Source organism: Drosophila persimilis, unplaced genomic scaffold (assembly GCF_003286085.1).
Source record: "Drosophila persimilis strain 14011-0111.01,24,50 unplaced genomic scaffold, DperRS2 tig00000868-arrow-arrow-pilon, whole genome shotgun sequence".
Taxonomy (NCBI): Eukaryota; Metazoa; Arthropoda; class Insecta; order Diptera; family Drosophilidae; genus Drosophila; species Drosophila persimilis.
Window position 1 is genome coordinate 843,044 of NW_020825365.1, and position 27,813 is coordinate 870,856.

Below are 27,813 nucleotides of genomic sequence, written 5' to 3' on the forward strand. Positions count from 1 at the left end.
TCTAAAACTAGATCCATTCATTCTTTAGGGCCTTAGACATTGATCTGGAAGGCTTCCCGCTGTAGTTTCTGATTGGCACGCATACGTGGCGACGTCTGTGTCTTTGATTTCTCGTTGGCATCCGAAAAACGAGCTGGTGGATTTATGTGGTCCTGATAGTTTGGTGGATAGTTGGATATGCTAAACGTACAGGGTTCTAATTATGTACTACATATAGCGGAAACAGCTAATATTCGACTCGGGACGATGGCTGGCTTACCTAAAAGTAGTTTCTTCATTGTGGCTCGAATAGCCGCTGGAACTTCGCACGTGTCGCTTGCCGCTGGTGCCGGGCTTTCCCGGCTTTCGGGCTGCAAACGGAGGCTTTGACTTCCGGGTCATGCTTGTGGGTGTGGTCTCCGATGAGGATGAGGTCTCATCTTGGGTATCTAATGGCAGTAATAAGGATCGATTTGTAAATTGGGCGATTCAAGGACGCAGACAAGCACTCACCGCGTTGGGCGCGATACTTGGCCGAGTTTAGAGCGCGTGCAGACACATCATTGTCGGACTCGGAGCCGAGTGTGTCATATTCTGTAATTGGTATGTGAAGCGTTAGGATTTTCCTAACTTCGGAATCTGTGGAACCTGGATTGTCCGATTCTAAAAGTTTAGTACGATCGATGGAGTTGTACGTTGTTTGTTGGTTTGTTTTTCGAGATGAGGTTTGGTTTGGTTTGAATGTGTGGGATGGAGAGAACGTTGAGAGCAATGAGAAAGAGATGAGTTAAATAAGGACAACAACGGATCATGGGGGATGATCATATGAGGTGGCGAATAATGATTAAATTTGGCTTAAAGCTAAAGCTAAACCTGGCTGGGAATGTGGGCATGGGCAGTGATACGAGAGAGAGGAAATGACAATGAATCCATACCTTGACTCTCCGAATGGGGATCTCGGAGGCGGCCCACTTTTCGGCGCACCTTTGTGTACTCCGGCTCCTTGGACTAGAGCAGATGGATTAAATTCTGCATTAAGAATACTCCTTAGCTCATAAGCCCCCACATTCACTCACATGATAGCTCTCCGGCTTGACATCGTGGTAGACAAAGGATCCGCGCACGGAATGGTACGGACCGCTGTAGACATTGCCGCTGTACGAGCTCTCACTGTAGGTCTGTTTGTTCAGCTGGAAAGTGGCATAGGGACAGATATCTTCGATGTACTCGTTGCCCTCCGCCTTGCCAAAGCTGCCCGAATCGTTGGAGTTGGAGCCACGGGGCTGCGAAGGGCCCGGATTGCAACGCACTGCCAGATACTGCTGATCTCGGTTCTGTTTGTTCTGTAGGTTGGCCAGCGATGGGGACTCTGACATAGAAGAGCTGGCCAGGCGGGCCTGGTTGTTGAGTTCTGTCGGAGATTACAATTATTAGTCACTGTCGCTTATAGAGCTCCAACCCGGACATACTTCTCTTGCGAAGAAACAAAGCAGCTCCGATGAGGGCCAGCAGCATAAGCAGGGAGACGCAGATGGGAAGCAGCAGCTTGAAGTTCGCATAGAATGGCAGATCGCTCAGGTGGGAGACAGGTGTGGAGTGATCGTTGTTGTAGAGAACTGAAAGGAGGTGAGTTTGTAATGGAGGTACCGCTCAGTGATGATCACCGTTCTGAGACATACCTCCTTGAGGGGAGAGCGTGGTAAAGTTGTAAATGGCTGTCGTGGATCCCGCATTATTGTGGGCCGTCACCTTCAGCTGATATTTCGTACCGGGAATTAGGTCGCTGACCGTGTAGATTCTTTCCGTGGGAGGGATATGATTGGATACCACATTCCAAGAAGATCTACCATAGACACGCGATTCGATCATGAAGTAGAGGATGCCACAGCCACCATCCCCCCAGGAGTCCAGCCAGCAGGTCACGCTTGTAGAGTTGTTGGTGATCATTTGCGAGTGCTTCGGCTGTACGGGTGGATTGCCTTTGGTGTAAGAGTTGACAATGTCGCAGGGCAGCCCGGTGCCGATCTTATTATATGCTGTAATGTAGAGCTGGTAGCGGGTGCCGCACCAGAGATTGCTGAGCAGATGGGAATTGGTCTTGGCATCCACCTGCAGCTCCTCCCAGTCGCCGTTGTCCCGCTTGTAGTTGATCACGTAGCCTAGTATGGGACTGCCCCCATGGCTGTTGTCCATCCACTCCAGGTGCAGGCTGTCCGTGTAGGCGTTGATCACCGTCAAATTGGGTGCCTCGGGTGGCACCTTCACCACAATGTTGTACACTATCTCGTCCTTGCCCCAGGTGTTCTCCACGCTGCACGTGTAGTTGCCCGCATCACTCGCCTGGCACTCCTTCATGTAGAGTGTCCCGTTCTTGGCAATGGTCTTCCGAGCACTCGTCTCCATGTTGTGGCCATCCTGTCGCCAGATTGTCACCGGCGCCGGGGCCCCCACCTTGCGACATGGCAGCTCCAGGTGCTCCTTCCAGGGCGTGACAATCCTCTGGCTGAAGGACACAATGCGAGCGGGCACCTTGTTGTTTGGGGGCACTGTCACCACCTGCGTCTTCTCGCCCTCGCCCATCTTCGTGGAGGCGGTGAGCCAGAACTGGTACGTGGCCGACTCCTGGGTGCGGACCGTCTCGTGCATTTCCACATAGGGTCCTAGCAGTCTCTTGTGGGTGCCCTCCTCTCGGCCACCTTCCAGCATGGACATGTAAAAGGTGTAGCCCGTCTGCAAAGGGAAACGGATGGTGTGAGAGGTCTTAGAGCAAGCAGCTCTACCATGAATGATGAGGGGGGCCCTTCAACTGTCGCCTAATTAGGCGGGGTAGGGCCAGAGGCAGGGGATTGTCTACTTACGATGTCACCATTGGGGAGGTCCGGGGGCAGCCATGATATGATGATTTTCGTGCTGGAGGCGGGTATCGCCTTGATTGCCTGCGGGGCGGAGGGCACTGCATTCCATTCCACGATTGCAATGAAAGGCGTCAGAAATAAATATATGTGCATGAATATATAAAGCTCATGAAAATTGCAACCGAGGCAATGACATCGACATGGGGCATGGGGCTTGTTGCATGAATGGGGGATGGGGGTGGCGATGCCGCACCTCGTTTGCGTTCATTGAACCGAATGCCACTTACCATCCTCGTGGGTGCGGCAATAAAACGGTTTGGTTTTCATGCCATCGCCTACTTTGGTGTAAGCCAAAACCCAGACCGTGTAGTTTGTGTATTTGCGCAGATTCTCGATGGTGACGTATTGATTTGTTGACTTGACAACCTCCGGATCGGTCTCTGAGCATGTGTACGCGATACGAGAATGGGATACAGAAACGAGAACGAGAACAATTAGCGCTGATTGGAAATATGAGGGCCACGAAGTGGGCTAATTAATTGAAAAGTGTCATAAATCGCAGAAGGAAGAAGGAAGCTGGCCACATAACACTCCGGAATGCCAAAGTACATTCCACAGCGCTCGTAATCGACACAATGGTCGATGATGACGATGCTGATACTGATGCTGATGCATAAATGCAGCAAAATCCTAGTGCCACTTGGGTTATTCTGCAGATGTTCAGATGGGCGATTCCGAGTCACGTAGCTCGAGTTGAGAGATGTTCATGTTGGCTGAAACTTGGACAGCTTTTGTGCCTCGTGGATAAGTTAATATTTCTGATTGATATTCAGTCTTCTTTTCTTTCAAATAAATTGATATTTGCCAGATATATAGCTAATTCATTTCCTTGCCCATATGTGTATCTACTAGCCCTGATCGAATAGTCATAGTCGTATTCGACTGGCAGTCCAACTTGAAAGCTTCTGCTATCACTGACCCTTTGGCAAGGGTATATTATATATGTATATCTTCGCAGCTCGAACCCAAAAGAATACTCAGAACTCATATATCAAGTATGCAGGAAGGTAGGAAAAAGTTAAAAAAATTAACACCTTACCGTAGAGCTCATCGATCGATATGTAAAACACTTTGTAGCCCTTGATTTTGCCATTTTGTCCGTCAATGTCCGGCGGTGACCAGGTGATGTAAATCGATGTGGAGCCGAGCACATCGCACTGCGGCGACTCTGGCGGCGATGAGGGGACTGCAAGGCGATTCAACGAGGGAGGGAGGGATAAATGAGAGGGAAAAGTTTATTAAACGTTTTTCCCCAGACTGCAGGGCGCCCACAAACCCCAAACTCCGCTCTCCGCTGGTGCTGGGGACTGGACCTGGTCTGGGGTCAGATTTTGTGCACGGGCAATTAACAAATCCAATCAATGTATGCCAGCAGGCAGACCAGACCAGACCAGACCGGACCACAGCCCCATGTCCGTGTCCGTGTCCGTGTCTGTGTCTGTGTCCGTGTCTGTGTCCGTGTCCATTTCCCACCCGACTCTTACCGTCCTCCATTGTTTGGACGGCAATTTCCTTGCTGGGAGGACCACTGCCCTGGCTGGTGTAGGCCTGGACAATCACATGGTACTGGGTGAACTTGTTCAGGTTGCTGAGGACCGTCTCGCCGCCGAAATGGGAGCGCACCTCCACGGTCTTGAAGCTGAAACCCTGCGTGGGATTGACCTCCTTGTCCTCGGGCGTGAGCGACATCTGGTAGCCCACATAGTAGCCGAGCAGGATGCCGTTCCAGTGATCCCGCTCAGGTGCATCCCAGCTGACAGAGATCTCGGTGGAGCTCTTGGCCTCGGCTCGCACGGCCAGCGGCGGCCCCGAAGGCACCTCCTCCAGGGTGGTCACCTGCACCACTTCGGAGAACTCGGAGGCCCCCAGCTTGTTCTCCGCCGACATGCGTATGTGGTAGGCCTTGGCGGGACGCAGCTGCTGGATGTTGACCACCGTCTGGGCACCCGTTATGGTGATGTGTTCGGCATTTTGCCAAATATCTGTCACAAAAACTTTTTTAAATAGTGAGGAATTCATATGGAGAGGACTGAAAATTTGTTCCCACCTGATATTTGCTTGTAGTAAATGTGATATTCCTCAATGGGACTGTTGCCAGCGAAGGGCTGGCTCCAGGTGAGCTGCAGACTGCGCGACTGCTGCGAGTTGATGCGAAGATTCTTCGGCTGCTCGGGCACCTCCTGGACAATGAGCTGAATGGACATTTCATCCTGTTTGGATTGAATTGAAAGCGTATATACAGTAACCCACGTAAGTAACCCACTCTTCGCCGGACATGACAGCAGCTACTGCAGCCTGCTGCAGGGTCAACAGAAATGCGAGATGGGATTGGACTGGGAGCCTGGCAACTTGGAGCAGACTTTCCGCTTGAATAGAGGAGATGTGATTTATTACACTTCTATACGTTCTATACGTTCTATACGTTCGGCGGTAGTAGAGCAACAGTTTGATTAAAGACAATTCGATGCATAATAATATCACTTAGAGGGCAGTGCCAGTCAGCCTCATTCCATTCCCATTCCCAATTCCACATCTCTGCTGATGTTGCTGGTTCTCGGTCTGGTTCTCGTATTGGCTCTGGAGCTGTGTCCTGACTTACCTGTCCGAATGCATTGCTCGCCTGACAGATATAAATGCCCGTGTCCTGGCGATATGTGTGCGAAATGCCCAATTCGGAGACCATGCCATCGTCGAGCACTTGATCTCTTATTGTGTAGCTGTGTGTGTGTGTGTGTGTGTGATTTATATGCAAGTAAATGCATTTAAGAGATACAACGACGACACATGCAAACGATGGCCCAGAAGCAGATACCAGGATACGAGAGATACGAGGATACGAGGATACGTACGGATGTGTACGGTGGATACGTGTTTGCGCAACGTGAGCGGTGCAATGCAATTTTATAACAATGTTTTCCACGTTGCAGCAGTCACAGCAGTGGCAGCAGTACCAGCCGTCCCAGTTGTTGTAGTTGTTGTAGTTTTTTCAGTTTTTTAGTTGTAGTTTTGTTGACAAAGACGAAGACGTACGAGGCCGAAACACACGCGCACACACAAGAACACACACACACAGTGTGCGTGTACAAATGGCATATATAAATACAGCGCGCATGCATTCAGTTGTTGTTTGTCGAGCAGAAGGCGGTAGGCACACGGGCACGGGCACGGGCACGAGCATGGGCACGGGTGGCATGTGGCAGGTGGAGTGTCGTAATGCAGAGGAGAGGGGAATGAAGAAAAGAGAAAGCCGGAAATACACATACATTAAAACACTTACGATACACAAATATGTAGTACCCACACAAGTGGGAGGAAAACCAGAGCGGATTCTCAGGCTATCCAAAAGTAAAATCGCTAGTGAAAATGACCAACGGCAAGCCGAAGTCATAGCCATCTTTACGACTGGCACAAAAACATTGATTAAATCTCGGAATATCAATATCAAAGTTCTGAATCCCATTCTCATTTCAAGAATAGGAGACATATGAGACACACCACACACATGGCGACGACGCATTTTCACTCCTGGCAAAATTTGATTTAGACCTTGGCCCCCAGTTCCATTCCTCCAATCTGAAGCTCCAATCTGAAACCCAATGCCAATCCCAGTTCCAATTGCAGTCGCTACAAACCGAAACCCCCGACAGAGAACTCTTTTAATTAAAAGCAATTTGTTGTTTGCAATCGACTTGGAATTGATTTCGCCAGACACGCAGACATCGTAGGAATGGGGGAAAGTAGTCCCCGGCTCTAGATTCGGTGGGAGGGGGAAGGAGAGAGGGAAGTGGGAAGTGGGAAGAGGGAAACACACCACTCTTACCGTGAATCCAGCGACTCGTCAAGATACTGTTGCGTTGCCTGGATTTTCCATTTGAAGTCGATGGGATTGTCGCCCTGCACATTGCACTGCACATGGACCTGTTTGCCCTTGGCCACCGAGATTTGTTTCGTTTTCGTTTGAAAGTGAGCGGGCACTAGAGAAGATACACATATGCATACAGAATACAGAGACTGAGGGCTGGGAGGACTGGGTTCACTCTATACGCACCGTTCACTTTGAGAAAGATTACTTTGCTGACGCCAGAGCCAATGTTGTTCTTGGCCTCGCACAGAAAGTGCCCCTGCGACTCTTTGCTGATCTTCTTGAAGTAGATGGTGCCATTCGGGAAGAGCTGAACGGTGGGCTCGTACAGGAAGTCCTTGTATTCGCCTGGCGTTGGTCCAATGGCCTTCTTCCAGGTGATGGTGGGCTTGGGATAGCCAGAGGCCTGGCAGTGCAGCAGGACATCAGCCCCCGCCTGGGCACTCGAGTCCTTTGGCTCCAATATCCATTTGGGCGGCACGTTCACGGTCAGGGGCACAGTGAAGCGCTCGGTGCCCGCCACATTGCCAGCGATACATGTGTAATTCCCGGAGTGATCCGAGGTAATGTGCTCGATGACGAGGCTGGCAGAGTACTCATCCAAACGGCGAAATACCTCGTTGCTGGGGTGATAGAAAAGGAGTGATAGAGCTGCAGATTCGGAGGAATACATTTTTCTAAAAGTCCGAAAGACTCACCCTGTTCCAATCAGGGGCTTGCCATTACGCTCCCAGCGAAAGCTGACGGGCAGATCTCCCTCCAGGATCTGGCAGGAGATGGCCGCTCGCATCCCCTCTCGCAGCATGTTCGTCATCGCCTGGATGGGCATAATTTTCGGTGGCACTGTGGATGGGATGAATCCATGAGGAAACCATAAACCCATAAACCCATAAACCATGCAACATTTCTCATTTACAATTGCCGGAGTAGTTGACTTAAGCACAAAACCCACTGAGAGCCTGATAATCAAGGATGCGACTGTTAGTGGCAGTGACAGCGGAGGCTGGGGCGGGGGCTTGGGCGGGGGCGGGGGCGCGGCACCATCAATGCAACTTGCGGCTTAGCAACAGCTGCTGCTGCCACTGCTGCAGCCAATGCTTCTGCAGTCGAGTAAATTATTATAAAGAGTGAAACGTGGAGGCAGCAGAACCGTCGCAGACAGAACACAAAAGTCAATGACTCCATTGTGGGTCTGCGGGGCTGGCCACCCACTATCCATCCAACCACCGCCTGCATGTGCATTAACTGGGAAAATAGTTGCCGGCTGTGGCTGTGGCTGTGGCTGCTGTTGCGGCTGCATAGTTTCGTTTCGCCAGTCTAATTGGAATAGTTTCATTGTAGCAGTTCCAGCTCCGACAACGGCTCCACGGCTACACTGCTTCGACGGCTCCGACGGCTCCGACGGCTCCGACGGCAGCTGCATCTCCGTATAGAGGATAGAGCTCTCTCCCTCTCTCCGGCCACTTTCTAATTTTAAATATTGGGAAAACATTTTGCCAAAGCCACAGCAGAGCCAGAGCCACACTAGTACTAGTCGTGTAGTACTCACCCAGCACTTGGATCTCCACGTTGCGCCGCGAGGTCTGCTTCTGTTTGTTCTGTGCCATGCACGTGTACGTGCCCGCATCCTCCAGGCGCTGCAGTTGCTCGATAATTAAGGTGCCATTGTTGTAGGCACGCTGTCGGCGATTTATGGGCAACGTTTGGCCATCTTCCCGGAACGAAGAAGAGACCAGGATGCCACAGGAGCCCGAGCAGGAGCAGCAGGCAGGAAGAGAGCGTGGCAAGGCGTTGGCAATTAATTTGGGGACTCACATAAAACAAAGTTATGCGATTTATGACTTTATGGCTATATGGCACTTTTGAATTTTTTTTTCTTTTTGCGAGCTTAATTTATTTTCATACACTCACACTCACACTCACAAAAGGCCAGAACAGAACGACCCACTTTTGCGGAGAGCTTAAAAGTCCTAAATAAATTGCCATAAATCGAAATAAATATCTGGATCTGGATATTCACGTACGCACATTCGTCTAGAGTTAGATATATCTAGGAACACATACAAATATATCTATCTGTACTCATAAACAAATCTCATCTATTTTTCTATCGGTTCATCGATCGCTCGATTAATCTATAACTCATTCTTCCCAGCTACATACATACCTATATATACATAGCTATCCGATCACTCATACATCTGTCTATATACCTAAATCCAGAGGAAAAGCCTTGAAAGCGCTAATATTAAAATGGAACTGCATCAATTAAATTATTTTAAAGTGCTTAAACACGGAATATTTCATTTAAATATGGTTGGCTAGCTGTCTATACACCTATTCTGTCTATATACAATACAATGTATACACATCTTCAAAGTTATCTTTCCCCCTTTGTATCTTTTCTGTTTCAGAACACTATCAGCTTTAGGCAAACATCGTCAACCCGGTATGCAGACATTTCCAAGAGCATTCCTCTGTCTCTCCCCAGCTGATCCCCGTGATGATTATTGTGCTTTTTAGCTAGAATAAACAGGAATTTATGATGACACACACACACACACTGGCACACTGACAACTGCGTACGGAGATAATAATTAACAAATAAAAATAGAAAAAAACAATATATATTTTAAATTTATTTCGCTTAAAAAGTCAAAGGAAAACAGACTGTCAGAAAAAAGTACGAATACGAATACTCGTACGAGTAGCAGAAGCAGAAGCAAAAGCAGCGTTCATTCTGTATTTTTAATAATTTTCACTGATATGCGCAATAACAAACATACCATTTTTAATAACAAACAACTCTCTGGCCAAAAGGCAAATAACCATAAAGAGAAATCACGAAATGACCAAAAAAGAAACCAAATACATACATATGTATATCGCAAGCATCGCCATGTCATGCGGGTATATACAATATACATATTTACAATATATGTACATACATACATATAGTAGAGGGGCATAAAGATATAATACTGTATGTGATGCTTACCTCGCTCCCAGTGTATTTTATCGATGGGATAACCAGCCACGGGACATTTAACAATCAAATCAGAACCAGAGATCCCGGTTATTTTTGGCATTTCGCGTATGTAAGGCAATCCATAGATGTTCACTTTTGCACTATGCGAGACCCTGGAGCATCCGAGTAAGGAAGGGAGTACATAAAAAAATGTGAACAAAGGAACATTTTTAGAGCCGACCTGGAGATGGAAGCGTGTTTTATTTTTCAGACCAAGTTCAAATTCATACCTAATGCAATGCACTCTAAAATAATCAATCTTTAGCTAGCATCAAAGTTCTCGATGTTAATTCCTGATCTGAAACTGGTGCTACAATGCTAAAAGTTTCATCTGAAGCCCAAACCCGGAGAACACATCACCCATCCCATCATCTATGAGGATTATCTACGTATACGTAATCTGAGATTATCTCTTAGTAAATGCCAGTAACAGCCAAAGGAAAAACATTCTAAAGCTTTAACCAAAATCAATGTTGGGGAATTTTCGTGCATGATATGATTCTGTCTACCATCCCTAACTATGATATCTGAAAACCCCCTTGCCAACAGTTGCCTTACGGCTGCTTCAGCACATTGTTTGGATTTTATGTCGCTCGTCTGCCTGCAAACAATACCAGCACACTCCCACTCCCAGTTGCAGTCCCTACTTCTTTTTTTTCCCAATGCCACAACTAAATTTATGATTTAGCATGGAAATGCTTTTTATCGGAGTGGAGGCCTATATGTTTTATTTATGGAACTGATGCTCGTACTGCTGCTGCTGCTGTTGCTGCTGCTGCAGAGGCTATGTCTATGGCTTCTACTCACTTGCCAATGGCATTCTGGGCCGTGCAGGTATACTCGCCGCCGTCCTCCTCCTTGACATTTGATATATTCACGTGGCTGATGACATCGTCGTGGATGGTAACATATTGACCCACTAAAAAGCGCGAGCTGTCTGGAATCTGTGGAGTGGAGTGGTTAAAGGAACACGTTATCAAAGTGGGCCAATTAGCAAAACATTTTCCACTATCCACTATCCGCTCTCTACTCTCTACTCTCTCCGGTTGCTGGTGAAATCAGAGAGCAGATTGCAGATTGCAGATTGAAGCGGAGGTAAAATGAAAAATTCATGTAAATCGAATTGATTGAAATTGCATAAAATTTGCACTACGTAAAAGTGGAAAGCCTTGAGAGGAAACACACAAAAAGAGAGGGAAGCAGAGAGTGTAGAGGGTGTAGGAGTAGAAGTGGAAGTGGGGAAAAAGGCTCCCAAGAAAATGAAAATTTATGCAAATAAACGAAACAAATCCTTGGAAAAAAAGGCAAGAGAAATTCTTAGAAACGAAAAATTCGAGTGCTCCAAAAAGCAAAAGCAAAGGCAAAAGGGGCAAACCCAAAGGCTTGGGAATCCCAAGTATGCACTAGAGCCGAGCCCTGGCTAACAAGGGGTTTTGCTCTGTGAGGGGTTTTTTGGTTCCTAAAACATTTATGCATGTTCTCGCTTGGGCCGAATGGTGGCCAGAGAGGAAGTCAGAGATGAACTGCGATAGCTGTGACTGTAACTGTAACTGTAACTGTAACTGTAACTGTGACAAATATCTCTGCTCTGCTCTGCTCTGCCCTGCTGTGCTGTGCTTTGCTGTGCTCGATGCCGAATATTTTGGCACTATGGCAACTTCTTAGCAGCGGAAACGGAAACGCTGCCTGCCTGCATTTCCGCCTCCTGCTATAGCTATGACTATGACTATGGCTATGCTAAATGGGGGCTCAACTTGCGGCGGAGTTTGGTGGCTTAACTTACCGGAAATCCGTCCAGAGACCATGTAAATTGCGGCAGTGGATTTCCGGTGGCAACGCACTTCAATGATACCGTCGGTCCCGGCTGCAGCGTCTGCTCCGAAAACCAATAAAGTAGTTCCGGTGAAGCATCTAAAATGAACAGAAATGAACGCAGAGGAGAAAAGAGACGAGTTTAGAACTCTGCTCAAATGAAGAGAGGAAGAGAAGTTTCATTAATGATGGAAAAAGGCTTTGCTCTGTGCCATGTGTGTGCATTGATGGTTACACTTTTTCATTATGATGATGAGAAGTCCCTTTCATTCTTTAAAATCCTTAAACACAAAATATCCATCTGCAAACAGTTCGCCCACAGATTCCCAGTACTTGGAGCACGGCAGCACTGCAGCACTCCATCTCTCTATTGAATCATTTCTCTCAGAGCCAAAACCACATTTGCACTTGTATCCCTACCATCGCATTTCCTTAGTTTCCATTCGTTTTCCTTTGGCTTTCCCTTCGCTTTTCCTTATCCTTTTCCTTTTCCAAGGCGAAACGGAAAATGCATTTGACAAGACAGCAAATGCTATCCAGCTGATGAAAATTGTATCAATTTCCGTTTTCGGCGCAATGCAATGGATTTTTCGGCTAGAATAGTCATCGCATATCATCGCCTGACATTCTCAGTTATAAGCTGCCATATTTATTTGCTCACTCACACAGATGCGGGCACACACACACACACAGACACACACATAGAGCTGCAGCGTTGACACAATTGCTGCCATATCCGGCCGCTTAATGGCGCTTGGGTTTTCCCTCTAGCATGTGGTGTGAATCCTGGTGGTGGAGGGGAGGGCTCTCAACACCGAAAGGCGAAAAGAAAGCAGCGTTTCCTCTTCCTGGCTATCCCTGCAACCCGCAACCCGCAGCCCGCAACCCCCTATGCCCGCAGACCGCCCCCTTTCTCTGCACCAACGAACTGAACTGTGTGCGAAGCATGCCAATAATATATCGAAATCAATTTCCGTTTGCGCCTAAAAGCAAATCACGAAATGTTGCCAAAGCGACAAAGCGCGAATGTTTCTGCTGCTGCTGCTGCTGCTGCTGCTGCTGCTGCTGCTTTTCCTGCTGTTATGTTTATACGCGATGAGATATTGCGATGAAGTACTGCAGATAGAGGAAACAATTTGAATGTGGAAATGCTCAATCGGCGACATGGTGTTTGATGGAAGATATCCTTATTGAAAAGTGGCATATGCTTTTTTCCTGTGTAAGTATCTGAAAACTTGAATTGGGGGCACATAAATTGATTACCAAATGGCAAAAGAATATAATGGTATCTTTCATGTGGGATTTAATTTTCCAAAGTTTCTTCATTTTATACTTTTTAATGGAAATCTTCGGAAATCAGTAATCGGTACCGTTCCTTCCTTTAACGATCTTTTTTAATCGCTCTATAGGCAACGCATAAACCGCTCTGTCATCTGTATTACTGTGCGAGTGATTGTCCCTACATATACATATGTATGTATGTATGCCCCTAAGGCTGCTAAACGATACATTCTCCTCCACCCACATCCTGCTTCCCCCATGGCACTCTCACTGGCACTGGCACTGGCACTAGCACTGGCACTGGCACCCACCCCCGCTGTGTTTAGTGTTTAGTGCGGCTAGATTTTTAGTGCTGGTAATAAAATTAAGTCGTCGTCGCTGCGTTTTATGGGCAGGCAGCCTCTACTCTCATTGTTGCTGTGGCTATTACTGTTGCTCCACTGTGATTTGTTATGGGTGGCATCCTCTCTCTGGCTCGTTGAAAAATGTTAGCAATTTGCTAAATTAGAAAATAATGAAATGCAATTATGACAAACATTTATTTGTGCGGTCTACGGTCTGCGGTCTGCGGTCTGCCGTCGCCATTCTACAGCACAGAGAGAAGCAATGGCATTCACTCTCGAGGAGGAAATTACGCTGCTGATTGAGATGTAGGAGTAGGGGGAGGGGGAGGTGTGCGGTGTGCGGTGGGCGGTTGTGTGTGCGGTCATAAGTGGTTATTAATAGTCAACTCGATGGGAAATATATTAGTAGATGTGTGTGTTATCGATATGATTACGTACCGCCCAACTGGAGTTCGGCCGTCGATTGGATTTGTTCCCATTCATTGGAGACGAAGCACTGATACATGCCAGGATCCTCTTTCTGCACCTTCTTGATGATCAAACGTGGCGGATCGGTGAGGATCTGTGCGCATAGATGAATGATTGTTAAGGGAACTAATTGATTGTGCCTGAGAGAGGTGGAAGGTGGAATGTGGAATATGAAATGTGTCTTACCTCCACACGATTGTCCCTGAGTATGGGCTTGCCATCGTGCAACCAGTTCACATCGTGCACCGGATGGCCAGAGACAATGCATTGGAATTGCGCATCCTTATCGACATCTACCGTCTGCACCTGTGGCTGCAGATGGGCCGTCAGAGGAGCTGCAGATATGGGATGTTAATGTATGGAGAAGGTAGTCGCACTCTTTATCTATCTGCTGTACATCCTTCACCACACTTTTCCCCCCACAGGCAGACACACTCACCTGTCACCGTTAGCGACACTTGGATGGTCTCCTCGCCAGCCGTATTGTTCACCCAGCACAAATATTTTCCACTATCCTCGAGACGTGCCTGCAATGGATGAAATCAATTGGCAATCAGCAGGGGGCTGGGGTTTCCTCCTGGCTCTTTTTCGTTCTGGGTATAGAGGAGGTAGAGGAGAGCCTACGCACCTTGGTGATTTTCAGCAATCCGGCGGATACGATGGTGATGCGTTCGCTGAGCTGCAGAGGCAGCAGCTGCTCGTTCTCCTCCTTGAACCACCTGAAGGACGACGGCACAGACACGGACACAGGCACATGCCAGAGAATGAAGAAACATGCGATGAAATGCTAGCCAAACAAAGGACTCGGAACTCGGAACTCAGGACAAAGGCAAAGACAAACAGCTCTAAGGGGGAAATGGAAATGGATTGGGGGAAATGGCTGGGAAATCGTGGAATTCTCGTCCCTCATTCCTCGTTCCTCGTTTCTCGTTTCTCGTTTATTTGCCAACGATTTTGGCATTTGTTTTTCTGTTGCTTTAAACAAATTGAAAATGAAGATTGAATTATCAATAATTTCGATTCATTCAATTTCTTTTCGATTATGCTGCACGTAGCCTTGATTGGGCGACTGTTGAGAGGGGTTGGGGCGGTAAGATTGAAGGCCAAAGGCGTACCAAGGAGGGGGAAGCTAAATATTAAAAAAAGATTGTCTTTGCTTAATTTACTTGATATGTTTTCCCGAATCGATATGTAATACATATGTACATATATGTAAATATGTATGTATAACATTATTATATTATGCGTAGAAATCACGCATGGAAAGAAATCCGTTGCCCCCTTCGCGAAGTCCTGGCTACGCCCGTGTTGAAGGCCGTTCAGGCTGTTCAAATATATTTCTATAGTTCATAAAACTGATTGCATTTAAGTGGGGATAACGATGGGAAGTGGTCGAGCAGGCAGGAGGACGAGTGATTTTTATTCATATATGCATATGCTCTGCTCTGCCTTAGTTATGGGGTATTCATGATCGGATTGAGGGACTGATGGGGCATATGGATAGGTTAATTGGACCTACTTTTGGTTGGGAAGATTCTTCGATAGTTGTGTTTCAATTATTCCCTATTATTCCTTTTTTCAATGTACTTCATCTTTGTATGGGGAAATTTGAGTTTATTTTCACTTCTGTTCTCCCACCCTCCAGTATCCTCAGTGTAGGATTTACCAGGTGCTCGGAGCACAGCCCCGCAGACTAGCAGCTTGCCAAATAGCTGCCAAGTATTGGCCTGGCCTCCATTTTATACAAAATGCTCTTGCTAAATGTTTCCTTTAGGGAATCATACCTTATAACGTGTACCTCATCACCTTACACCACTTTATATCCCTTTAAATGAAGGATGGATTTGACTACTTTGTTCTCGATTTTGGTTTATCCCTCAGTAAAGGGTATCTCCTGTGGCTACTCCACCCATTTCCCCACCCAACTTTGAACGCATTTCCCGATGCAAGAAATTGAATTCTGAAAAAATATCTCAATTGCGTAAATCAACAGAGGAAATGCAGTTTTATCGGGCGTGCGTGTCATAATCTGTTTGATGCCTGCCACGCCCACCCCTCGAGGCAGCCACAGCAACAGCAACAGCAACTGCAACTGCAACACAACTCTGAATGTGGGGGGATTTTTTCCATAAAAGTTATTGATTTTAATTTGGCTTTAATTGCACTTGAGTGCATTTCCCGTCTTATGGCAAAGGCATGTGCATTGCATGGGCCCCCCGGCATGGCATTTCTTAATTAAAATCATGGAAAATGCGAACCATCCAACGAGCAGAAGCTGCAGAAGATGGGGGGCTTTCAGGAGGGTGAGGAAGAGGAGGAGGTGGAGGAGGAGGAGAAGGAGGTGGAGGAGGATGAGGTGACTCTCGCCACCACACACACATATGCTACACAGAGGATACGGAACGAGGAGATGGGCTCTCAGCGATTTGCATATGAAATGCAGTTCAATACGAAATATGGTCAGTGATTATCAACAACTGAATTAATATGCCTTTGACGGCTCCTCTGTGTGTGTGTTTGCCTGTGTGTCTGTGTGTCTGTGTGTCTGTGTGCCTGAGGATTGTGCCCGAAATTCTTGCCAGAACAGGAGTTCCGGCCACAAAAGAGATGTCAGCGAAACAAATGCCTCATAAAAAATGATTTCAAATATTTCTAGAGACACAGAAAGAGAGAGATGGCAGCAGAATGGAACCCCCAAAGTTTCAACTATTTTCACATTTATGAGGAAAAGCAAAAGGAAAAGGGAAACCAACAGCATCAGCAGGAGGAAAACACAACAAAAAGACAACAACAACAGCAGCCTGGGACCGGGACCGGGACCGGGACCGACCTGCAGGTCGGGAAAACAGTGCAGCGGAAAAGAAAACTCAGCGCCTCACAAAACCCTCTGCCATCCGGCAGCCGCTGCCGCTGCTCTGCTGCTCCAGCATTCTTTTGGAGCGTTTTTTTTTAGTGAGGCAGAGCGCGCAACGGCATGGCACAGCGGGAGACATTAAATGAAAGCCAGTCGCTGCGATGTGGCATATCCTGGGCGCATTTTTTATGCATGCACCACGAAGGACAGAGAAGCTGGAGCAGAACACAGAGACACCGTGAGAGAGACAGAGAGCAGACACGTGCTACAATGGCATATTACATGGCATCCTTTTCGTCCGGCGAAAGCAAGGACACACACTCTCCTACTCAGATCCCAGATCCCAGATCCCAGATCCCCATCTTTCATGCATGTTTTAGTACTTGAAAATCTCCCATGATGAGCCCAGTGCCAAAGTGGCCGTTCAGTCCAGTGATAGTCCTTCCTGGTGTGGCCTGCTTCTGGCTCCTGGCTCCTGCTACAGCTCCTTTCTTCCTTTCTTCCTTTCTTTGGAGTACTAAAAAACTTGAGCGACATTTCAGAAAGCAATTTGCCATTTTCGGCCATAAACGTTTCACAGCATTTGATTGATTTGTGTATGACTGTGACATGGCGCGGGGAGGCGGAGGCCCATTCCATCCCATCCCATCTCAAACGAATGCCAAGTCAAGACTAACGCCTCTCTGAGTGCCTCAATAAACAACACATAGCGGGGCAGAGTCGAGTGGCATTTGTTCACCTTGCCCCTCCAGACAGCGGGGGGGTTGGGCGTTCCAGCGTCCCGAGGATAGTTCTTGGGCTCAGAAGAGTTTGAAGTTATGGTTCAAAGTTTGTCAAGGTAGATCGAGTTTGAGGAATTCCTTGGTAAACTTCGTTGGCAATCTCTTCGCCTTGGCTGATCCTTCATCCTGCGCCTCAGCCAAGATCTACCTCCCGGTGACCGTATCCCATGGGAATCGCATAGAGAGGCCCGAAGGACCTCCAATGGCCACTCTCTATGCGGAGGCCAATGGGGCATTTACCCTGCCGCCGTGCGCCCCACATTTTTCGACAATTTGGCTGACATTTTTATTATGATTCTATTTTTTTGCATTTATTTTTTCGTTTCTCGTTTTAGTTGGCTTCCGCTTGTTGTGTGCGCCAATCCCTTGCAAAAGGTATTTTGATTACGACGAAATCCTTGCCCCATCTAAGACCTTTTAAAGATATATGTATTCCTGAAAAGCATTAACAGCCCTGTATCGTCAGACACACAATGCGGGTCCTTCTATCAACTGTCTGGGTTTCTGAAAACTATACCCTCAGAACAATAAAACATGCTTTTTTTATGAAAACAGTCGGGGGAAATCGAAGTCTTTGTGAGAAAAACTAATTCGTTTTTGAATATAGTCCCGGTAAAATACTGCTCACTGGGGTCCTAATACAATATTTACATCCATCACAATCATAGAATCAAAGCTCATATATTCCAGCGTCTCCACACGACCTCTCAATCTTTAAGGGTATCAAGCGATTCGGCGCTGCGGCCCAGATTTACTTCCTCATTTATTGTGGATTTTTTGGGAAAAGCGTTAAATATTTCACATTGTCATAAAGTGCGCGCCAACTGCGGTTCTGGGTTCGGTTTTGAGATGGGGTCTGGATGGAGACCGAGCATGGCCCCGTGACGGGACTCCGACTCGTCCTTCAGCCCCGTACCCCCATGGCCATTCCCATTCCCATTCCCATTCCCACTCCCACTCCATCTCCCAGGACCAGTCACGGCCACAGCTGTGTCCTGTGACATGGCCACGTGTTTCAAGCTGTTGTCGCGATATTTTTGTTGGATTTTTTCGGTGTTGTGTGGTGTGGTGTGGTGTGTGTGTGGTGTGTGTGTTTTGTGTGTTGCATGCTACTGCTACTGCTACTGCTACTCACCGATATGTTGGCACCGGATGTCCTTGAGCTATGCACGGCAACGTTGTTTGGCCATTAAGGACAACATGCCGCATCGAATGCTTCTCCACGTTGATGCGCGGCTGTACCATGCCCTTGGGCTCCGTTACAATAATGCGGCCAGGATATGTTGAAATTTGTATTTCACCTGTGTGTGCCGCGGAGTGGGGAAGCAGGAGAGAGAGAGGAAGAGAGAGAGAGAGAGAGGGAGAAGGTTGAAAAATATGCGAAAACGAGGGGGAACGTTGTGAGCCGCAGCTAAGGCCGCGACTCTACATTTATAGCCCGAAACTAAGTCAGCATGGCTCCCCTCCACCAGAGGGCACATACACTGCACTACAAAGAATGTGTGAGAGAGAGAGAGAGATAGAAAATGAGAAATGAGTAAACGCATGGACGCCGCGGCGTTGTAAAGCCACAACATTTGCTATCCGATCTGATCCAGATGCGGAATATGCCAGATATAGTCTCTCAGATCTAGGCGCTCATCGGGACGGACAGATGGGCAGATGGACAGACAGGCATGGCCCAATTGACTCCGCTATTGATGCTGATCAAGAATATATGTATATCCCTTATGGGGTCGGAAACGCTTCCTTCCGGGCGTTGCACACATCCACTTTCCCCACAAATCGAATATACCCTGTACTAATTTTGAGTGTCGGGTATAGAAAGACTCAAGTGATGTGGCCCCCCCTGCCCCAGTGGCATTTACTTAGATTTAAGGCGGGCTCGTGCCACTGAATTTATGGTGCAAATCCTGCGGACCATCGCTTAACCTCAATGTGTTTACTTTTTGCATATATACATATGTACAAAGGTATGTAGGTAGGTGTAGGTACAGTATATTTTTAATTAATTGAAAGAAAATGAAAGCAATCAAGTTGATTGCTTGGACAGAGGGAAGCACCTGCCATCACATCACAGGACTTTAATATTTCCTTGTATTTCTTTCCCGAACATCCTTTTTCTGTGGCCTCCAAATCACAGCAAAACTCTGGCCCCGTCCCAGCCATAAGGAAGTCCTGTATATGTTATGCAGAGCGAAAACTAATTCAATTTTCAACTATTCGGATAGCTTCATTATGGCTTCCATTGTTCCACATTCGGGTTTGGGCCTTGGGTTTTGCATTGTGTTTTTGGCTTCGCTTCATTGTTGGCTAAATAAATGGATTTTTGGGTTTAAATTGTAATTATGCGGGAAAGACAGAGAGACGGACAGGGAGGGGGACAGGGAGAGGGACAGGGAGAGCGACAGGGAGAGGGACAGGGAGAGGGAGAGAGCCCTCAGCGCTCTGGTCTGTGCGATAAATGAATTAGTCATGAATACTCCGCCAAACATCATCCTCGATGCCAGTCCATGGCCGTAACGAACCCACGGCTCATGTTACACTTTTAATGAGTGGCACTCGAAGCCCAGTGGCTGCTCCAGTGGTTGCCATGGAGTGGCAGGTGGCATTGTTGTTTGCTGTTGCAGCCGACTACCAACTCCCCCCCAATTAATATGCAGCTCATATTTCCCGCTGCTTTTACGGCCAAAACTGTAGTGCAACTTGCGGTTTTTGTGGCTCAATTCAATTTGATTAATTAGGCAAACAACAGGCGAAAATAGGATGTGCATGTGGATGTGGATGTGGATGTGCATGTAGATGTGCAAGTGGATGTGCATGTGGTGGTGGTGGCGGTGGTGCCGGTGGTGCCGGTGGTGGCGGTGGTGGTGGAGATGGAGATGGTATTGGGGGAAATGGCAACCGCAAATGGCAGCCACCACCTGAAAATGTAGCAGGAAAATGTATAAATTCAACTTTCAAGATGCATACCGAGAAATGAACTGCAAATAAACGACAAGCAAACAATGCAAACATTTACAGATACAATCTCCCTCGCACATACGGCAAAGATTGAAAGGAATGGAGCGGAACGGAAGAGAAAAGAAAAGAAAAGAAAAGAAAAGGGAGCGGAAAAAGGTAACGTAAAACTCCGAACTGGGGGGAATTTCGAACTTTTATCGTGTTGATTGATGATGTGAAATATGCGGCACAAAGGCTAATAGAAATTCAGCTTAAGCGCATTTTCACACACAATAAACTTCAAATAAGCCAGCAGACACACATGGAATTTCATATGTGTTGGTACATATGTATGTATCTCCTAAGATCTCTCACGTATTGACTGTAGACATCACAGACATCTTTTATGTGTGCGTTGCTGGAAACAGCAAAAGCATTTTCAAGCAAAAGTCCTCAGGGAAAAGCTCAATGCCCTTTTTCCGACCGGCGATTGAATGTCACGCATCATAAATTATGCACAAAACGACAAATTGACTTTCGGCCAAGAGACAGAGACACAGAGAGACAGAGAGATAGAGGGGATCAAACTATATGTTTTTGAGGCTTAAAGAGGGGGAAAAACTGTTTCATTCTCTGGCTAAAATTGGGGGGAAAACTATACCTTCCTCTGGGGCAAGGAGCGAAGCGAAAACTATCTTTCTCTGGCCAGGCAATTAAATTTCAATGGGAATTATGCCAAAGATAAATGTTCCATCTGTGGCCAACATTATGACCATAAGAAGCTTTCGATTTAATAGGATAGGGGGTGTTGCTGAAATCTCTTTAATTGACCCGGTCAGGTGGTCCACACGCACATCCCCACACGCCTCCCTGGTCAAAATGCTGTTCATTGCTTATTTATTCAACGTAATTATAGCTGGAACCAGCAGTACAGGATCCCTGGACCCTGGACCCTGGATCCTGGACTCTGTTTCTGGCTACAGCGTCCTGACTCTACGTAGTCAGCGGCGTGGCGTATTCATGCATCGCTCAGCCGGACGATTAACCTACGAAATGCGATTATCACGTACCTGTCAGTCTATTTACAGTGCGGCATGTGTAGGTTTTGTACGCATCATTGGGCCCCGCATTATTTATGTACAGCTCGCCGTTCGATAGCACCGTGTACTTGCCGCCGATGTCCGTGTTCGGATACAGATGCATGCCCGTGTCCTGCACCCAGGCGGTGACCATTACAAATTCCGACATGTAGCTGGGTACCTGGTGGTGGCGATGGCGATGGCAATGGTGGTGTAATAATAAACAGGATATATAGACAGAGCGAATCGATGGGGTAGGAGTAGGAGTAGCAGTTGCAGAAGGAGTCAGCAGAACCCCGCCTCAGGGCGTGGGATAACCAAATTTGATGACAGGACGAGCCCTGGTTGGGCTATCAAAATGAGATTTATCTGCTAAGTGAATTTTGTGGCGCAATCGGAGTGGGAATGCAGATCAAAACACTTTCACTCGGAGCCGCCAGGCTCCAGGCTCCAGACTCCAGGCTGCAGGAGCTCTGGCACTTGCTGACGCTTACCTGACACTTTAGCACCGCCGTATTCCCCGTCATCACGTACTCGTCGTGCACCTGGACCGTGTACTTCTGGTTGACGACTGGAACGAATTAAAAAGCATATTTTTTATGTAAATTGCTCGAGCTTTTATCTTCTATCGTGGGAGGAGGGCAATAGAGGAGGGCAAATGTTTCTGAATTATTGCGCCTAAGCAGCGTTGACACAAGTCAAGGTTCAAGGGCACACACCGGAACTGAACGGGACGGAACGGAACGGAACGGAACGTAACGGAACAGAGCAAACAAATTACGTTTAGACCCCTGTGCCATTGGCTTTTATTAGCCAAAAGGTTATTTTCGTATTTGGCTTTGGTCTGGAGTTTTTTTGTCTGTGTATTTTCATTTTTAATGTCCATAAAAAGGGCTACGACAGCAGCAAAAATATGTGTGGCACATTAAATTCCGGCTTTTGCCCCCAGCCGCACTCCCTCAGCTGGGTCCAACATTTTGTGACACTTAACAAAAGTGTTGCCGTTTGTCAGGCAGGCAGGCAGGCAGGCAGGCAGGCTGGCAGGCTGGCAGGCTCTCGTACGGGGGAAGGTCCGCGGGGGACGGTCGACAAGGTCGGTAAAAAATTGGATTTGGCAATTTGAGTTAAAGATTTTTTGTTCTGTTGGCCTTTCTCCGCTGTCCAATGCCGAGCGCTCGGCTCCAAATTAAGAATGACAAGGATCCCCTAACAATGGCACAAGCGAGCCAAAGGCAGGCCACAGTGGTTTAAGAATCAATGAAAGCAGGGTTTCAGAGGGAAGCTGGGAAACTTTTTACAGTAGAGTGTTTCTTGGGAATAACTTTTAACAGGTAAAGAACTATATAGCTTCGCCTCAGTTTCATAGGTCTCAGATATTTCAATGAACAACGAGGGGGAACTTTGTAAGTAGCTGCTACGGCCGCATCTCTTCATTTATACGAAAAATGGATACAAAATTTGGTTTCTCTAGCTTTTATAGTCTCGTAGAGAATGACGATATCTAGCAGGCTTCCGACTCATTTTCCTTCTCTCTCTCCCACACACTCTTCGTGGTGAAATGTGTGCGCCCTCTGGCGGAGGGGAGCCCTACTGACTGAGTATCGGCTATAAAGGTAGAGTCGCAGCCGTAGCTGCGGCTCACACCGTTCCTCCTCGTTTTTTTTCTTTTTCCGGACCAGTGTCCACCTTGGTCCATGATTTTGCAATGCGTTCCGAGCATTCGGCGGCTCCAGAAGCTGCCGGTTGATGGTTGATGGTTGATGGCTGATGGCATTTGGAAAATTAATTAAGACGGACAAAGGCAATTTTCAACTGTTGTGCGTAGAGTGCGTTCCATTGTTCAAGCACTTCGTTCAAAGGGGGGCTCTAATAGTAAATAGATTAGGGCAAATCTCGCCCCGCAATCCGTCAGTGCCCCAGTCCCCATTTCCCTAGATCCTCGACTACTCCCATTGGAAATCCGAGTACTAAATTTGCATGGCTTGGCCATTTTTTCGGTTTTTGTTCCTGGTTTGTGGCATTTGGTTGGCGTAACTTTAAGATTCTCAAAAATTGGATAAAAGTTTAATTTGAAAAGTTGTTGTTATTGTCCGCATTCGACTCTGTTGCCGTTTTATTTTTTGTTGGTGAAACTTTGTGACAACATTTTATTATAATTCCTCTGGCCAATGCTCCTGCTACTGCCACTGCCACTGCCACAACTGCTGCGCTGTTCTGCTATTTCCAGTGTAGTTTAGTACAATTTTGTTGTTTTATCTTCATTATTTGTATTGAAGGGAGTCCTGAGTCCTGAGTCCTGAGTCCTGAGTCCTAGCCTAGAGCTGTAGCTCTCGCCCCAAGCCCCATTCCTTCTTACGATACCTTATACCCTTACAGCCTGACAATTATTTCGGAATTTTTTAGAGGGCAATAGCGCTGAGATCTGCTCTTCAGTTTTTAAGCTGTTTAAGCTCCTAAGATCCGTGTACTACATATATCACATTTTACTTTCACGAACAATTGTTAAGCGGCGGTTGCATGGCTCTCATTTATACCGCATTTCGTTTAATAAATGTCGTCCGACTATATTCCATACAAATATCTGAACAATCGACCTTCAAGGGTATCAAATGCTTCGATCCCAAATGGCAGTCATGCTTTTCTTTCTTTTTTTTTTGGTGCAAAAGTTTTCTATTTTTAGCAGTGGCAGTGGCAAAGTTTTTTTCGCCTTTCATGTTGCATTTTGCATGAAAATTTCCAAACTGAAGGACAGCCCATGGAGTGTGGTATGGTGAGGCAGGACCAGAACCAGGACCCAAACAATGTTGCGCAGCAGCAGAAAAGGACAAAGAGACAGACTGAGAAGCAGACAGACAGACGGGACAGGAACAGGACAGCTGGGCAGGAAAGTAAGTATGAAAGCTAAGTTTATAGTCGCCGCAGCACAAACTAAGAGAATAGAGACCGAGAACGAGAACGGGAACGGGAGCGGGAACGAGAAAGAGAGAGAGAGATGCGCTGCACTCGGATTTTATGCGGAAATTCATTTCCGTTTTGTTTTTGTGTATGTGAAAGTTGTTCCTCCCATCTCCAAAAAACAAAAAACAAAAAAACAAACGAGAAAGGGATGTGGATTTATGCTTATGATGTGCCTGCCGGATGGATGCTTCCAGTCTTTCGCTGATTTTAAGCTATTGTGAGGATTTTCGTACTTATTTTTAGAAAGGACTCCGGGTACTATTAAATTATCATCTGATTGAAGTGAAACAGCGGCAGAACAGAACCTGACATTTTCCAGCGTATGCAAAACTCCTTGAGGTGCATATCCTGTTCGGCAGTCTGTCTGCTCATTGCTCGAGCAGCTCGAGCAGCTCGAGGGGCATCTTCAACAATGTGCATTCAACTAATTAGAAACAAATTACGCAGGTTTCATACACAAGCAGCCAGCGGCTGTGGCTGTGGCAGCCCCATGCAAAACTAAGGAAACTATGGAAACTTTTCTAGCTCAATCACAAAACTTTCCTCGCTCACACACACAAACACACACACGGGGACATAGTGAATCTTCCAAGGATTCAGTGGTATGCACCTTAGGCATAGATGTGTGTGTGTGTGTGTGTGTGTGTGCTTTTGTTTGATGAAATGCAAAAGTGCAGGGAAAAGTCAGCGCTGAAAAGTCGTGTTGCTGCGGCAACTTTGTGGCTCCCAGCATCCATTCATCACTGTCAAGAAAAGTTCTCTACTCCTTCCCTCTCCGAAGATGAGTACGAGGATGAGGACGAGGACGAGAATGAGGATGTGTTCCTTTTGGCCTGACAAAACCAAATGCCAGCAATTGCGTTTAAGCTTGAGCTGAATTATATATAGGGGGGGAATTTGTCAAGAGTTTTTGCCTCAAAGTTGCGCTAATTACGAAAGGCAACAAAAGGCAGGTCCTGCGCCACATCAACTTAAGCGCCGGCAATTAAATGTGGCAACGCGATGGCAGGGTCCCACATTAGCAACAAAATTACTGGCCATGGCCCTGGTCCGGGCCCTCTACTGCTAGTCCCAGTCCTAGTCCTAGTCCGTGGCCATCGCAGATCGCAGATTCCCTCCAAGAACTTTTCCCCAAATTAGGCAAAACGTTTTGCGCCAAATCTACGCGCTGTCAAATTGTTCAAGCGGAAAGCTCTCCACGAGACACCCTCCACGCAAAGGAATGTGGAGAAAGAGCGCTAGGCATTTGGGGGGGTGGAGCGGCTGAAACAATTTCTAGCACACATAAAAACGAAGGAAAAACAAAGACTGCAAAGGAGACAGAGAGCCAAAGAGAGTGAGGGCTGAAGGGTGAAGGGTGAAGGGTGAACGGTGAAGGATGAAGGGGAGACCGCAAATAAAATAAGCCAGCGGACATGGACATGGCGTATACGTAACGTTGCAGAGTTAGCTGTTGAAAAATGGCTGCCGGACATTTTGCCGGAACTTTTGCATGAAAAACCCTACGCATGTGTGTGTGTCCGCTTGTGGGGCCAGTGTGTGCGTGAGTGAAACTCTCTCTATCTTAGATTTTTTTGCGGCTGCGACTTTGTGCTATTTGTTTTGCTTTGAGCTGACTTCTCTTTGGTCTCTCTCTCTCTCTCCCTTTGGTTCTGTCTTTATCTGTCAGGATTCCCCTTTTTTTTCGTCCATTCCTGGCCAGTGCTACTCCTTCTCCTGCTCCTGCTCCCTCCCATCCTCCTGTTAATTAAAGGCCATCCCCCAAAACTCAAGTGGGCCCTTTGAGGATTAGCCTTTGGTCTCTGGCGAAAACACCCATTTATATGGCATATCTTTTATGGTCATTGCTAATTGTTGTTGGTTCCATTGCTATCCCTAGAACCATTTCTCTTGCTTTCTTCGCTTGAAATGAAAGCCCAATGAGCCGCAAAATCTATGCGACATGTGATGGCAATCAAAATGATTGCGCCGCCGGGTCTCCCCAGAGTTCAGAGTTCATTAATGCAGTTTAGCAAAAGAATAGGCAAAGTTTTTGTGTGAGCCAGTGGGGCTAAGGCAGCGGGGCTAGAATGGGGGGCAAGAGTAGAGTTGGTTTGGGATGTAAAAAGGAAAGGCTATGGTGATTTGTACCCACGAAAGTACGCATAGTTGACCTATATCTTCGGTGAGTTGTGTTTAATGGATGAGGAAAGAGCTTAAGACGGACCCTATGGATCCAAAAACGATCTCCACATATCTGGATTTGCGGCTATAACATACGCCACATACCCGCTCCAAAATGCAGTGTATAAGCTCCCCTCATCCAGTCGAAGTCAATTCTCACACACTAAGGCGCCAAATTAGCGTCGAGCACTACATTTTTTTCCACATTTCCCCGAACATTTTTCGAGGAAGAAAAACTGGAGGGCAGTGCCAGGCAGGCGCCTGGTCGACAGGCATTTGCCAGCAGCAATAGTAATTAAAACTTGCGTTGACTGCTTTTAGGCGTTCCACAGGGAAGGAGAGAGGAGGACGGAAATTGGGCGCAGGACGTGCGACGTGGGGCTGGGGCTGGAGCTGGAGCTGCCGCTGCCGGGAGACGGAGGCCAGCGCGAAAAACTTTCCAATTAGGCCAAAGTTTTCCCCAGCAACAACCACAACAAGCGACAGAAGCGATGAAAGCCAGAAAACTCACTTCGTCAGCACAAATCAACTTTCAGTGGCTGTAAATTCACGAATGTTCGTTCGTTCGTGTTGTGTGTGTGTGTGTGTGTGTGTGTGTGTATTTTTTCCTAAATTAATTAAAATTTATTTCGACTTACCGCCGCGTACATGAACCTCCCGACTGAGGACAGTGCCCACGAGATTGCGGAGCTTGCATCTGCAGGCAGGATTCCAGAAAGCAGAAAGCAGAAAGCAGAAAGTGGAAATGGATAGAGGGTAGAGGATAAAGGATAAAGCATTAAGGATTAAGCACATTTTGCCACAAAATGGTAATCAATACACGAGTAGTCGAGCATTACTTACCTGTAGACAGTGGCATGGACCTCGTGGCGATACTTTTCGGCGGTGAAGGGATAGAACATCATGCTGCCATTCGATAGCTGGAATACCATATCCTGCTGGGGGGGTATGGGTGTCCACTCCACCTGGAAACAAGCAGAGAAAGGAGAGGCATTTGTTTGTTGTGTTTGCTGCTCTTGTTCTGGTTTTTGTTGTTGTTGTCGGCCTGTCAATTAACTTGGAAATGAGCAGCAGGAGAAGGGAAATGTGGCACCACTGCCATGCATAATTAAACAGCAATATTAAGATGGGAAGATGGGACGATGGCAAAATGGAGGGCCAGGTGGGCAGGAGGGCAGGAGGGCAGGAGGGCAGACGGGGTTCTTACCTCTGGCGGTGGACTGCCATGGCCGGAGCACTCTATGAGGCCTCCCGAATTATTTGAGAACTCGACGCGATGCGGTGGCTCATGGAGAAATATCGGTCCCTGCAGATCCAGTCCATTCACAATTTGGCTCGTCTCAGC

General features: G+C 47.2%; 1 protein-coding gene across 1 annotated transcript; it reads right to left on the reverse strand.

Moving 5' to 3' along the window:
- On the reverse strand, positions 1–27,813 carry LOC6599494 (Down syndrome cell adhesion molecule-like protein Dscam2). The gene is made up of 30 exons (XM_026993713.1): positions 27,676–27,813; positions 27,312–27,433; positions 27,107–27,165; positions 21,842–21,918; positions 21,339–21,528; positions 18,461–18,626; positions 14,318–14,408; positions 14,129–14,216; positions 13,876–14,024; positions 13,660–13,783; positions 11,568–11,695; positions 10,592–10,728; positions 9,755–9,897; positions 8,306–8,467; positions 7,455–7,599; positions 6,943–7,379; positions 6,715–6,868; positions 5,494–5,611; positions 4,942–5,104; positions 4,379–4,876; positions 3,934–4,080; positions 3,122–3,274; positions 2,838–2,932; positions 1,659–2,709; positions 1,449–1,595; positions 1,056–1,390; positions 915–987; positions 493–642; positions 260–428; positions 1–180 (listed from the first exon to the last, which is right to left on the reverse strand). Exons 2-30 carry the CDS (start codon positions 27,398–27,400, stop codon positions 33–35), a joined length of 5,586 nt encoding a protein of 1,861 aa, XP_026849514.1. The 5' UTR covers positions 27,401–27,433; positions 27,676–27,813; the 3' UTR covers positions 1–32.